General features: G+C 40.7%; 1 protein-coding gene across 3 annotated transcripts in view; it reads left to right on the forward strand.

The window, feature by feature from the left end:
• rexo1 (REX1, RNA exonuclease 1 homolog) overlaps nt 1-15,118 on the forward strand; it is a 108,946-nt gene that overhangs the window by 27,547 nt on the left and 66,281 nt on the right. For all 3 annotated transcript variants that reach the window (XM_041204467.1, XM_041204468.1, XM_041204469.1), the window contains exon 2: nt 7,390-9,284. In XM_041204467.1, the coding sequence (XP_041060401.1) occupies nt 7,390-9,284 (1,895 nt within the window). The remainder of the gene's footprint in view (nt 1-7,389; nt 9,285-15,118) is intronic.

Genomic DNA, 15,118 nt, shown 5'->3' on the forward strand with positions numbered 1-15,118 from the left:
TGTTTCGAGTCTGTATGACCCTTCTTCAGAGCTAAAGAGAACTTCTCGAAACCCTGAAGAAGGGCCATACAGACTCAAAGTTAATTCTCTGCACAAAGTTTCTCTCTCCACAGATGCCCTCAGACCTGCTGAGTTTTTCCAGCATTTTCTGTTTTTATTTCGAGAGAATTCATAATGGAATAGAGAAATGGCAGAGAAGCTAAATGATTACTTTGTGTCTGTTTTCACTGAGGAAGATACAGGAAATCTCCCAGATTTAAAGACCCAAGAGACTAGGGAGAATGAGGAATTGAAGGAAATTACTATAAGTAAGAAGATTGTGTTGGAGCAATTAATAGGACTGAAAGTTGATAAGTCCCTTGGACTTGATATTCTGCATCCCAGAGTGTTGAAAGAGGTTGCTATTCAGATAATGGATGCATTGGTGATCATTTTCCAAAATTCTATAGATTCTGGAATGGTTCCTGAAGATTGGAAGGTAACAAATGTTACCCCACTATTTAAGAAGGCCGGGGGGTGGAGCGGAGAGAAAACAGGGAACTACAGACCTGTTAGCTTTAGGGAAAATTCTAGAATCTATTATAAAGGATGTGATAAATGGATACTTGAATAATCATGATCTGATTGGGCACAGTCAGTATTGAGTTGTGAATGGGAAATCATGTTTGACAAGCTTGTTGAAGTTTTTTTGAGGATGTTACTAACACAGTTGATAAAGGAGAGGCGATGAATGTTGTATACTTGGATCTTTAGAAGGCTTTTGAGAAAGTCCAACACAGGAGGTTGATTAGCAAAATAAAAGCACGTGGAATAGGAGGCAATATACTGGCATGGATTAAGGATTGGCGAACAGGCGGCAAACAGAGTAGGAATTAACGGGTCATTCTCGCATTGGCAGGCTGTGACTAGTGGGGTTCCGCAAGGATCAGCACTTGGGCCCCAGCTGTTCACAATATATATCAATGATTTGGATGTGGGGACCAAATGTAATATTTCCAAGTTTGCGGATGATACAAAGCTAGGCAGGAATGTGTGTTGTGAAGAAGATGTAAAGAGTCTACAGGGGGATTTGGATAGATTTAGTGATTGGGCAAGAACATGGCAGGTGGAATATAATGTGGAAAAATGTGCGGTTATTCATTTTGGTAGAATGAACAGATTTGCAGAATATTTCCTAAATGGTAAGAGATTAGAAAGTATAGATGTACAAGGGGTCCTGGGTGTCCTTGTCCATAAGTTACTGAAAGCTAACATGCAAGTGCAGCAAGCTATTAGGAAGGCTAATGGAATGTTAGCCTTTATCGCAAGAGGATTTGCTTCACATATATAGAAGCTTGGTTAGACCGCACCTGGAGTACTGTGTGCAATTTTGGTCCCATTACCTCTGAAAGCATATTATTGCCATAGAAGGAGTGCAACAAAGGTTCACCAGACTTATTCCGGGGGTTGGCGGGACTGTCTTATGAAGAGAGATTGGGCAAACTGGGCCTGTATTCTCTAGGGTTTTGAAAAATGAGGTGATTTCATTGAAACCTATAAAATACTTAAAGGAATAGACAGGGTTGATGCAGGTAAGATGTTTCCCCTGGTTGGGGAGTCTAGAATTTCAAAGTTAGGGGGCAACCACTTAGGACTGAGATGAGGGGAAATTTCTTTACTCAAGGGAGCTGTGAATCTTTGGAATTCTCTACTCCAGAGGGCCGTGGAAGCTCAGTCATTGAGTATGTTTAAGGTAGAGATTGATATATTTCTGATTAACAATAACATAGAGGGTTATGGGGATTGTGTAGGTAAAAGGCATCGAAGTGTTCAATCAGCCTTAATAATATTGAATGGCGGAGCAGACTCAATGAGCTGAATGGCTGCCTTCTGTTCCTATATGGTTTGCTTCATTTAAGAAGAATACCTTATATCTGGCCCATGCTAGCCACTCTAGCCACTACATCAGAAGGTACTTGGTTCAAGCCCCATTTGAATACATAATCTAGGCAGATACTTCAGTGCATCACTGAAGAAGAACTGCATTGTCAGATGTGCCAGTTTTCAGGCGAGATGCTAAATCTCTTCTGCCTCCTCAGGTGGATATAGAAGATCACATTGCACTATTTGAAGCAGAGCAGAGGAGATTTACTGGATTCGTGGCTAATATTTATCCATCAACCTAAAATCAGGTTAATTTGTCTTCCATCTCATTGACATTTGTGACCTCTTGCTGTGGGTAAACTAGCTGCTGCAGTAGCCTCTATTACAACAGTGACTCTATCTTCAAAAGTAATTAATTGGCTGTAAAATTGTTTGGGACTTCGAATTATTTTACTTGTACTGCAATAAATGTACCTTCTGGTGCTGAGCACAGATCAGCATTCGATTGAATCTGATTTGCTCACCCATGTTGGGAAAAACTGGATGCTCAGGTGAGAGTCAGACTGCGTTAAGAGGGACATTCAGAAACGTAGTGTATAACAATTTGGATGTGGTTGGTATGACATTTTAATATCATCTTGGTGCCTCTTAGCACTAATGAATTGACCTTTTTAGATAAATTTGGGCATATTTGTTAACTTTGAAGTGGCTGTAAAATTACAGACTTTTTTGACAATTGTGTCTCCTATTTTTCACTTTAAGTGTTCTAAGGTCCTTTTTGGTGGCTCTTGCATGGCCATTTTACATGGGTAAGTTAAGTTGATCAGTCTATTTAACTGTATTGCAGCCAAGCCTTTCCTCACCTTATGCCCACAAAGGGAATGTTTTAATAGCGATCAGGCATAAGTCAGGTGTGGAGCAAGGGTTGACTTTTCATCCCTACTGTAGGGCAGGGGTGCACCCAATGCCACCCCAATGGATTTGGGTAACTCAACACAGAGAATAGCACCTCACCTGTGTGGCTGTTTCAAAGCTGCCTTTACCTTTACATAAGTCGCACTTAGATATTTTTGACTTAAGCTGAGTTCAACTCCCCATGGTCCCTCAACTGGGACCAACAGTGAAGAGTTGGGAGTTGGCTCATGGTTAGAAATTGCAGTGTTGTGTAAGCAGTAAATATACTGTTTTCAGGGCTGATTTTTGAGTGTAAGCTCATTATAGTCCTGCAAGGAGCATCTTGGAACAAATCCATTGGGAACAGTGGGGGCTGTGAATTCAATTCAGCCTGAGCTGTGCTTGCCCATTGACCCCAGAAAACCACACTACATGCCGGGGATTTGGAGGAGTTCTAATATAGGAATTGTTGTTTTTGAATTGAGAACAATTATATCTTGACTCGCATTAATTTGCATCTCAGAAATTTCCTACAGGCCAGTGGAATCATGTAAGTGGTGTAAGTAATTAATATGCACATTCTTGAACACTGCTCAAAATTATGGAGTGTAAGTTGAAGGTGAAATCATCGTTGAAGCATGTGCACTTTTCTTTTACTGAGGTGTTTTTAGGGGATGGTCTTTTGAGATATTAGCAGCTGCGTAACCCTGGGATCTCTGATACCACAAGCTTATTATCTTCAGAAGCCAAGTGGTCCCTTGTCGGCAGTGCATATTGCAAACATGAGTGGTGCAGTGAGCGGTATGCTGCAAAGTTAAATTCTAGGAAGACATGAACAAGTATATTTTATACCTGCTGAGCGACCAGAATTGTGGTAACTGTTTGTCTGTCTGCAGTTCTAATTTTAGACTTTGGAAAAGAATAGCATATGGCATTGTACTGTAGGTGAATCATTCTCTAGGTAGATAATGCTTAAAATATTTGATGTGTACTGCATGTGTGTACAAGTATATCAGAACATGTTTTATAATGAGTACAAGATTGTGCCTTTTCTAGTGTAAGTACTTACACTATACAGAAGATATTACATTTGCTTCTATTTTAATATAGCCATGAAAGGAATTTTGCAGATCAGCTTGAAAACTAGTGCATTTAAGATAAAATGCTTTGTTTAGTTTGCTAAAGTAGATAAATTCAACTATAGATGAGTTTAAAAAAATAATAGCAGTTACCTTTATTAAGGACTAGCTTGTAGCATACAGCAGGTTGTGTATTGCTCGGTGCAGTTACAACTCCATCAGACTATTGCTTCATTATGCGTTTATTTAGAGCAAGTTGTTAAATTAAGCAATGTATTTTTCCTTTCATATTCAGTGTTACTAACAATTAGCCACTAGGTTACTTGCAAAACAGTTGCAAAATATTAACTGAAATGACAAATTTTGTGATATTTATTCTGCATACGGTGACCAAAGTAGGTGCTCAGCCTTAGATTTTGAGTACCTGCCATTCAGATCCTGAAAGTGCGAGTAATGATGCGATTGAAACATTCTGTTCTGAAACGTGATTTCTATTAGTTATGTATCTTAGTCTGACCCTTGTTGGAAAATACACAAGTGGAAATGTCAGGTGGGAATAGGATTTAGTTTTGGCTCCCTGCCTGCCCTTATCTGCTGAATCTACAAATAAAAATGAATCCAAGGTAGGTATCAGAAAGCTGCCATTATCTGCTGAACTATACCTCAATGCTGGTAAATAACTTAAAAACGAACAAGCAATCTGTTTGATTTTGCTCCCTAAACTCAGCGTGCTGATGCTAATTATAGGATTTGTGTTTTTGCTGTAGCTGAGATCTTCTAACTCAGTATGGATCAGATAATGAAAATGTGACCATCTTGTTCTATATAGCTCAGTATAAACTACAATTTGCATTGTCGGGGGTACCAACTTTGTGCCTCCATAAATTCCATATCCCTTTAGTTTGCTGAACTAAATTATATTTAGCTGTATGCAGGAGTCTGTGGGCACATATACACTGTTGGGTCTGTTCTTCAGCTCAAAAATCCCAGGAAATTAAGGTGAGAGAGAGTTAGAGAGCGGCGCAATAGTAAATTATGGTGCAGTGTGAATGATGATGTAATTGTGTTATGCCATATTTACAGTACAATAATTTCCTGGAACTTTTGCAAAAATGCCTTTTGCCAAATCCATGGCTAGTTGCTAATCATAGCTACACTGTCCCATTCAAGTCAATGGCAAATCATGAATTTCCTGGATTTATGCTAATTTTATGGCCACAGCCGCTTCGATTAAAGAATAATGGCGCAGGTGGACCCTTGGTCACTTGGTATTGATGTGAGCACTAAGTCCAAGATTTCCAGTTATTGGCCTTGCTAATAATGGGCTAACCTCTTTGTTATAGGGTTCTTATTTTTAAGTTTATTACACTTATGTGAATTTAGGGGAAACTGTCACTGTTTTAGGGAGGGAGAGATTCCAGAAGAATTGCATGAAAGCAACATAAAGACATTTTGCAACAACATGTATTTCTTTGTGTGAAAACCAATGCCAGTGACTTTACAACTTAAAAGACGCTTTTTTAATGTTTAAAAAGGTAACTTTGCAAAGATATTAACAGATAATGCACGTCTAGTAATACTTTAGATTTGATAACTTCAGAAATGTGGCGACTCCCTTCATGACAATCGTTAGAACAAGTTGTTCGAAACCATTTAGTCAGTTTCCTCAACTGCTGAACTTCCAGGTACTGGACATACAGTAAAAATGAAACCAAATAAAATCATAGGGTTTCTTGGTTCCTGACTCAATGTTATGGAGCAGAAACTATCTAGCTTTTTTCAATATGTGATCCTGCAATGTCTGTTTTAGAATATATTGAACAATTTTTTTGTTCAATTGTTAACTGATTTGTGCATACACAGATCACATTCAGCAACAAAAAGATTAACAGGTGAAGTAGTGGTATGGGAGCCTTTTAAAAAGGTATGTGTTTTGCTAGTCTGTAGTAATGTGACACTCTGGATTGGAACTTGGCAGTGATGCTTGGTCTGGTACAGGTCACTGCTTACCAGAAAATTATCCTTCATGACCAACTGCTGTTGGTGAAAAATAGTGGAACATCATTTACTTTCTAGTTGTGAGAGTATTTCTCCATCCTGATATAGGATTCTTGTCTTTGGATGGGGGGGGGGGGGGGGGGGGGGGGGGGGTGGTGGTGGGGTTGCGCGCAGGGAGGGAGTGGATGCTAGAAACCTGAAATAAACAAAATGCTGGAAATACTCAGCAAGTCAGGCAGCAATTGTGGAGAGAGAAACAGAGTTAACATTTTAGGCTGATGACTTTGGATTATCTTTGAATTTATTTTGCAATAATTATTGTCAAAAATCATGGATAACTACAACCTGTTCTTGCGCTGTAGCCTACCAAAACAAGAATGTAAATTGGGTGCATAACACTTTAATTGGAACCAGTACCGGGTATTAAAAAAAACCGTTGGGGAACTAAAAATTGGTTGGGAAAGCCCCTTTAATAAATGATGTGAGTAGTCTTCAAAAATGGATATATTTTAAGTTTCAGTTTAAGCTTATGTCAGAATGTGAAGATAGCTTGGTTTCAGGTCAAGGTGCACTAGCGCATTACATTGTTCTGATGTTTGTAGCTACAGCAGGAATAGTGTGTGCGCAGGCACACATCTCATCAATAATATCTGCATGAGAATAATAGATGGTGTGTAAAAAAAAAAGTCAGTGAATTTTTAATAGGTATATGGTTGTAACACTTGTTTACCCCTTTTGGCTTATATATTTTGACATCTGTTGTAAGAGTTGCTTTGCCATGTGTTATTTCTGTGGTGACAATTGGTAAGCAAAAAAAAAAACTCCCAAGCCTTTATCACTGGTACTTTTGAAGCAGCTGTCGAAATCTATGTGCCTGGGGTGCCTCCGGTTAGATGTTGATTTGTTGGTTCTGTTCTACTCAGTGGAGTATTATCTAGCTGCCATTCAACATCTACCCCAGCGGCAGTCAGTCCCGGAACTTTGGAAAATTATTGTTTTGGGGAGAGAAAGATACAGGTGGAGAAAGTGCACAACTCTTTATACGTATTAATACAAATCATCACAATTGCAACTAGCTGAAGTAAATGCTCTGAACAGCAGAGGAATTGCCCTTTGAAGCTATTGTTTGTGATTTCCACAAGTACATTTTCAATGCACATTTTGCTGTTTATCTAGTTCAGTTAACAGCAGGCTCAGTTTAATGGTTAAATTCCTAAATCAAGATGCAACCATCTCAGTTCTGACTTTAGAATATTGTCATTAGTTTCCTCTTCTCTTCATGCTACTCATTCAAATTTATAAGTTATGTAATAGTATTTTTGCTTTGGTAAAGAAGTGCTTAAAGAGTAAAAAGAAAGGGCAAGAAATTGAAATAATAATTACCTTGCCATGTGCAAGTGTACTTTTATGAAATGATCTTTAGATTCATTTTAATGGTTTATTCTGGTTTACTTCGAAAGAAACTGTATTTATGTAGAAGATTAATTCAATTTTGTAGATCCATTTGAGTCCTTTACTTAATATTTACTGTACTTTAATGTTTGTCTTTCTTTAGAGCTTGGTTATGACCCTTACAATCCTGAGCTTCCTAAGGGTTCATCCAGAAATGGAGATGAAATATCAGCTGACCTTACGGAATCCAGCTCCAGTACGCTGGAATTGGAACTGGTCAACAAAGCCATCGAGGCGGTCAAGAATGAAGTTGAACAAGAGCAGAAAAAGCTGTCAAGATATGAGGATCTTCTGGATGCAGAGGAGGAGTATGTGCCTTCAACACCAACTACACAGAAGGCACTTGGAAAGACCAAGAGTTGCACAAAGCTTTTACCTATTGAGAATAAGTTGACAAACTCTTTAGAATATAATCCAGACAATTACCGCCTAAATAGTAACGTAGAGTACACCCCTACTCCACTTTCAATTACTGCTCGTTTCAGTAAATATACTTTGGATACAGATGATGAAGCTGATGCAAAGGGTAATTCATTAAAATATGTTCCAACGCTTGTGACTAAGCCAGTCAAATATGCTACCTCTGTACCCAGTAATAAATATGTGATCGACAACACCAAGCCATGCACTGATTTAGAGTATGATCCTTTATTGAACTATTCAGCACGGCTGATGAGCAAAAAAAAGTCAAAGGAACATGGAACCAAGAGGCCCAGAGAGAACAGCTTGGAGGAGCCTTATACAGCAGCAACAAAGAAGCGTTGCCATCGATTGAACTTGGGCGCCTGTGATGTGGATATGGAGTTCCCAGACTCTGACGATGAACTTAGTAATAACTATCCGCTAAGTCATGGGGACACTTCAAAGTTTCAAAATCCTGTGCTTTGTGACAATAAGTCGGATGAAGGATTATCTTTAAAGGCTAAAGACTTGAATAAACGGTCTATGAAAGAGATTGCAGTTCAGTATGATGTAGACGATGTTTGCGGCTTTGAGAGTAAACAACAGGAGAACAGAGGGAAACAGAAGTTGAAGTCTACCAGTCATTCTTCTAAGATTTCAAAATATAATAAGGGAGAACTCCAAGGTCGAGAAAGTAGAGAGAAAAAGGATAAAGGTAGTGACCTAGGTGGCTCAAAACTGACAGTGAAAAAGGATAAAATAGACAGCACTAAAAGCAAAACTTCCCACCAATTGGACAAAGCTAGCAAGAAGGGGAAAATAAAAAGCAATAAAAACAGATTAGAAATTAAGCAAGAAAAACAAGTGGAGAAATTGAAAAAAAAAGAAAAGAATGGCGATGTCTCAGTTGCTGAAAAGAAACGCAACGGTGATGAGAAACATAAGGTCAAAGAAGAAAAGCAAAAGATTAAAAGTGATGGAAGTTCTAGTAGAAAGATAGAGAAAGGAAAAATAAGCAAATTGAATGGGGCAAAAAGTGAAAAGCGATCAAAATCTAGATCATATAGCTCATTGGATAGTGCAGAAAAAATCAAATGTCATGAAGTTATGATCACAAGTATTCAGAAATCTGACAAAGATAATGGCAATTCAAAATCCAAAGCATTAATGCATAAAAATGGGATTCATGTAGGTAATAAAAGGAAGGATGAGGAGATCAAAGAGTCAAAATCCCTGAAAGATAAAGCAATACATCCAGAAAACAGAAAAAAAAATGCAAGCTTTACAAAGCGAACACTGAGTCACACAGACTTGTTTGGTGATGACAGTAGTGATGATGAAAGCACCAGTAAACCAGTTGCTGCAGCGACTTATAAGTCAGATTCAAACTCTGACCGAGACCCCTATACCAGTTCGAGTGATGGTGAAACGGGGGGAAACTTGCAACAAAGATCTTTGTCTTCAGAGGATGAAGTTGATTTCCCTGGTCTTGAAAAGGATTTTGATTTTGAGTCTGATCCTATGGAGGAATGTCTAAGGATTTTCAATGAGTCTAAAGAAGTAAAGAATGAAGATAAGGGCAGAGTTTCCAAGCAGGTAAGATTCTAATTGTGTTCTTTGTTTTGAAATATTTCACCTTATTGGAGCCAATTTCTAAGTTTTGTTCTATCTTTTTGAATGCAAGCAACCATCACATTTTTCCTTGAGTTTGGATTTTACACCAACTGTGTCTGAGAGCACAGATTTCCCTTCATTATGCAATACCTTTAAGATTGCTGTGTATGTGTGCATCTTGAAGGGACCATTGCTTGTGTGCAGTCTTTTGTCCCTGTTCAGCATGTTGCCAATTGCTGCACAGTTGCATACCCATCTAGTTTAGAGGGAATTTAATTCAGAAGTATCTATCATTGCCTCTCTAAGCAGTGTAATTAGCATGAGAGAGAGAGAGAGTGGGGAGGAGTCTCTTCTCAGTGCTCTGCAAATGACTCTGATCCCAATCCTATGTAGTACAATGTTGATACTGCACCACTCTACTTCCCTTCAGGTTAAATCTATTTTCTTTCCTTCCTTCCATACTAGAAGTAGTAGGTCTATTTGTCACACCTCTGTCTTTTTGTTACAGTACAAAGTAGTACTAAGGGATGCAAAAGATATCTGTAATCTCTTGCTTAATTCCTAGGAGCAAACAATTAGACTTTAAATGCAGCGCATCCTCAGATTTACAATAAGTACCATTGCAGGAAGTTTCAGAGTAGTAGTAATTGTTATAAAAACATATGTGTGTGCCCTTCCTGTCTGTCACATTTCCATATAGCCACATTTATTGTGATTCACTAATATAGTTTCTCTTTGGCATGTAGAAGGTAAACTGGTCAAGTCACTTAAATACTTCTATTTTTTTAACATCTAATTTTTCTTAAGCAGTCAGCTATAACAGACAAAAGCAAAAAATACTGCGAATGCTGGAAATCTGAAACAAAAACAAAAATAGCTGGAAAAAATCAGCAGGTCTGACAGCATTTGCGGAGAGGAACACAGTTAACATTTCAAGTCCGTACGACTCTTCATCAGAACTAAGGAAACATAGAAATGTGGTGAAATATAAGCTGTTTGAGGGGGGTGGGACAGGTAGAGCTGGATAGAGGGCAAGTGATAGGTGGAGGCAAAAAAGAGATTGCCAAAGATGTCATAGACAAAAGGACAAAGGGGTGTTGACGGTGGTGATATTATCTAAGGAATGTGCTAATGGTGACATTAAGAGTAGAAAGCAGGACAAGCAAGTGACAGATGGCCCTATGGGTGGGGTGGGATGAATGGGCTAAAAGGTGGAGGTAAAACGATACATCAAAATAAATTTAGAAATAGGTCGGGAAAGAAAAATATATTTGTTTAAAATTGTGAATTATTGGAAAAAGGGGGATCGGAAAGGGGGTGGGGATGGAGGAGAGTGCTCATGATCTGAAGTTGTTGAACTCTATGTTAAGTCCGGAAGATGAGGTGCTGTTCCTCCAGTTTGCATTGAGCTTCACTGGAACATTGCAGCAGGCCAAGGATGGACATGTGGGCATGAGAGCAGGGTGGTGTTTTGAAATGGTAAGCGACAGGGAGGTCTGGGTCATGCTTGTGGACAGACCGAAGGTGTTCCACAAAGCGGTCACCCAGTCTGCGTTTGGTCTCTCAAAAGTAGAGGAGACTGCTTTGGGAGCAGCAAATGCAGTAGACTAAATTGAGGGAAGTGCAAGTAAAGTGCTGCTTCACTTGAACGGAGTGTTTGGGCCCTTGGACAGGAGGTTGAGGGCCCTGTCAACCACCATGGGTGGAAAACCTCGGTTAAGGAAGGAGGAAGACATGTCAGAGGAACTGTTTTTGAAAGTGGCATCATCAGAACAAATGCGACAGAGGCGAAGGAACTGAGAGAATGGGGTGGAGTCCTTACAGGAAACGGGGTGTGAGGAGCTGTAGTCGAGGTAGCTGTGGGAGTCGGTAGGCTTGTAATGAAATTGAGGGATGTCTTTCCCACCTCCTGTGCATCCGCCCTCACTCCTTCCTCTCCCTCCCAGAACAATGATAGGGTCCCCCTTGTCCTCACTTATCACCCCACCAGCCTCCGTATTCAAAGGATCATCCACCGCCATTTCCGCCAACTCCAGTATGATGCCACCACCAAACACATCTTCCCTTCACCGCCCCCCCCAGCGGCATTCCACAGGGATCGTTCCCTCCGTGACACCCTGGTCCACTCCTCCATCACCCCCAACACCTCAACCCCCTCCCACGGCACCTTCCCATGCAACCACAGAAGGTGTAACACCTGCTCCTTTACTTCCCCCCTCTTCACTGTCCAAGGGCCCAAACGCTCCATTCAAGTGAAGCAGCACTTTACTTGCACTTCCCTCAGTTTAGTCTACTGCATTTGCTGCTCCCAAAGCAGTCTCCTCTACTTTGGAGAGACCAAACGCAGACTGGGTGACCGCTTTGCGGAACACCTTTGGTCTGTCCACAAGCATGACCCAGACCTCCCTGTCGCTTACCATTTCAAAACACCACCCTGCTCTCATGCCCACATGTCCGTCCCTGGTCTGCTGCAATGTTCCAGTAAAGCTCAATGCAAACTGGAGGAACAGCACCTTATCTTCCGACTAGGCACGCTACAGCCTTCCGTACTTAACATAGAGTTCAACAACTTCAGATCATGAACACTTTCCTCCATCCCCACCCCCTTTCCGATCCCCCTTTTTCCAATAATTCACAATTTAAAAAAAATATATTTTTCTTTCCCGACCTATTTTTAAATTTATTTTGATGTATCGTTTTATCTTCACCTTTTAGCCCATTCATCCCACCCCTAGGGCCATCTGTCACTTGCTTGTCCTGCTTTCTACCCTTAATGTCACCATTAGCACATTCCTTAGATAATATCACCACCGTCAACACCCCTTTGTCCTTTTGTCTATGACATCTTTGGCAATCTCTTCTTTGTCTCCACCTATCACTGGCCCCTCTATCCAGCTCTACCTGTCCCACCCCCTCAACCAGCTTATATTTCACCACATTTCTATATTTCCTTAGTTCTGATGAAGAGTCATACCGACTTGAAACGTTAACTATATTCCTCTCTGCAGATGCTGTCAGACCTGCTGAGTTCTTCCAGCTATAACAGTTCTTTTTTTTGAAAATGTAGTTTTTAAACTTGTCTTTTTTTTAAAAAGCTTAAATATGTTCTTAATATTCTTATGTAGTTGAGTGGCGGTTGGCGTGCAAGTGGTGCATGGTGTAAGGTCGAGTGGGCAGCTTAGGATACCCCAATGTGACATGGAGCAGAGGGGCACTGGAAGGGTAGGCAGAGTCCATTTCCCTCATTCCTCCTGTACATTCTAATACAGTTACACACTTCATTCATAATTCATATATTACATTTAATACTTAACACTTTTTAAAACAACTAGTTTTGTACGGAGAGATGTTACTTACTCGTAACATTTCCCAACTTTGGTTGACTGAGAGTGTATTTAATTCCTTTTTCCGAGACGTAATCTCCATTTTTCTAATAGAGGATTGATTCTGAGGTGTCCAGAGCAATGCCCCTTCCCTTTTCTCCTCACTTCACTAGTGGTTAACCCAGGATTGCTCTCCCAGCGTCATCATTTTCCAACATGCTTTTCCTCAATGCTGCCAATGAGAACAAATCCCCACCAGTTCTTGAAAGCTCAGGAGAACTCCAGTGCTACTTAATGTCTTTTTTGACTCCAGTACACCAACAAAAATCCAAGAATATCATGTAATAATGCAATTTGACTTATTCACTTGTAACAAAATAGTGTCCTAGTACATTGAATGCCATTATATAACCCTCAGTGTTAAGACAGCTTAATCTCAATGGAGAACCAATAGTGTTCATATAATGTATATTATATGTATACGTTTTAAGCCAGCATTTACAATAGGAAAACTACATGTAAGCATGCACGTTTCATTTGTAATGAAATTGCATCATATGGCGAGGCGATGGTGTAGTGGTATTGTCACTGGACTGGTAATGCTCTGAGGACTCAAGTTCGAGTCCCACTACGGCAGATGGTGGAATTTGAATTCAATAAAAATCTGGAATTAAAAGTCTAATGATCAATTGTTGTAAAAACACACCTGGTTCACAAATGTCCTTTAGGGAAGGAAGACCTGCTGTTCTTGCCTGGTCTGGTCTACATGTGACTCCAGACCTACAGCAATGTGGTTGACTCTTAAATGCCCTCTGAACAGGGCAATTAATGATTGGCAATAAATTCCAGTGATGCCCACATCCCACGAACAAATTTTAAAAATTCAGAATTGAACTTTCTAATTATGGTTTAAGCAACAAATTTTTCTAAAAAAAATTATATTTTGCAGGACAGTTACATGTATTGGGATATTTTATTACATTAAAGGCACTATGTAAATATAAGTTTATTTTGTGCCTTCAAGTGAGAACTTTAATGAAGGTGTTAAAGGCAATTCAAGTGATTCCTTAGGATTTCAATCTCCCTGGATTTCAATACCATATCCTGTGGAGTAGCAGGGAATCATTGATTTCTAGATTTCCAAGTTAACTGTATAAATACAGATGTCAAATATTGCTGTCAAATTCACAGTTGTAATGACTGTGTCTGCTGATAGTTCCCCTGTCATTACAGCTGCAAAATCTGGGCTATTGCCTTCATAAGATGAAGGCTAAACCTTCGATTTAAGCTTTGTAGAATACATGGTTTCCTAATTGGAATGTCTTGTAGCCTCTTAATTCATCTTGGCAATTATGTTTAACAAAGATAACCAAAGCCAGGGTTGTGATCCGCAACCTGAACGCCAGTTAAACTTTGACATTGCCCAGCGTTCACTTGAAAAGAATTAGAGTCTGACTTTGTCACATTTTCACCTGTATTGAATAATACAGGATGCATTATTCTGCTGTCAAGGTCCTGATAAAACCACACGTTAATTGCTTTACCATGTGTAATACCACAGGAGATGCAGTAGCAATTGTCAGATGCAGGTACAATCCGATAACTTAGGAGAAGGCTCCGCCACGAAGCAGCTCACAGAAGGTGGAACGTCACTGTTGAGGTTCTGCTCAGTGTCTTGGCCATGGCCTGCAACCATGAGGGGGTGGAGAAGAAGGTCCAGCTGTGTTTGGGAGAGGAAGATACACCAAGGGGTGGGAGAGGAAGGTCCAGGTTCGACTAGGAAAGGAAGGTGTGTCGGGAAGGGGCTTTGGGAGGGGGGGGGAAACAAAGGTATTGGGAGATGAGGTTGGGAGGGAGGAAGTACAGAGGGAGGAGGGGGTAACGGGGGAGAATACGGCAACTGGGGATGTAGGTGTAAGGGGGGGAGGATGGTGTAAGGGAAGGAGTCCGGATAGGGGAAGGAGGAGTCCGGAGAGAGGAAGGAGTCTGGTGGGAGCAAGGACTCCAGGAGTTGGAAGGAATCTGGAGAGGGGAAGAAGTTCCTTGCAGGAGGGAAGGAGTCCCGAGGAGGAGGAAGGAGTCCTAAGGGGGAGGAAGTATAGGTGAACGTGCAAGGGAGGTCTGTGGAGTCGATGAATGCCTCCTAAGGATGGTGTGTGGTCGGATGGAATGCTGAGAATGACCGAGGGCAGAGTGAGGCAGTAGGATGGGAGGGTGAGGGTGCGACAGTATTGATAGAGGGGATGGCGATTGATGCTGGTGACTCGGAGGTAGATACGGATCCTGGGGGTGAGAAGGAGGAGGTCGGGGAGGTTATTGTGGATGGGGATTTTCGGGAAGGTAGTAAGTGCGCGTTCATCTGGACATCCCTCAAAAAAAAAGGGTTGTGACTGGTAGATGATGGTGGGGAGGTAGCCAGGGTGTCAACAGTGATGGGGGAAAGGAAATGGGTGACTGGGGGAGGGGAAAGGGCAGGGGACCTGAAGTAAAACT

Source organism: Carcharodon carcharias, chromosome 14 (assembly GCF_017639515.1).
Source record: "Carcharodon carcharias isolate sCarCar2 chromosome 14, sCarCar2.pri, whole genome shotgun sequence".
Classification (NCBI taxonomy): Eukaryota; Metazoa; Chordata; class Chondrichthyes; order Lamniformes; family Lamnidae; genus Carcharodon; species Carcharodon carcharias.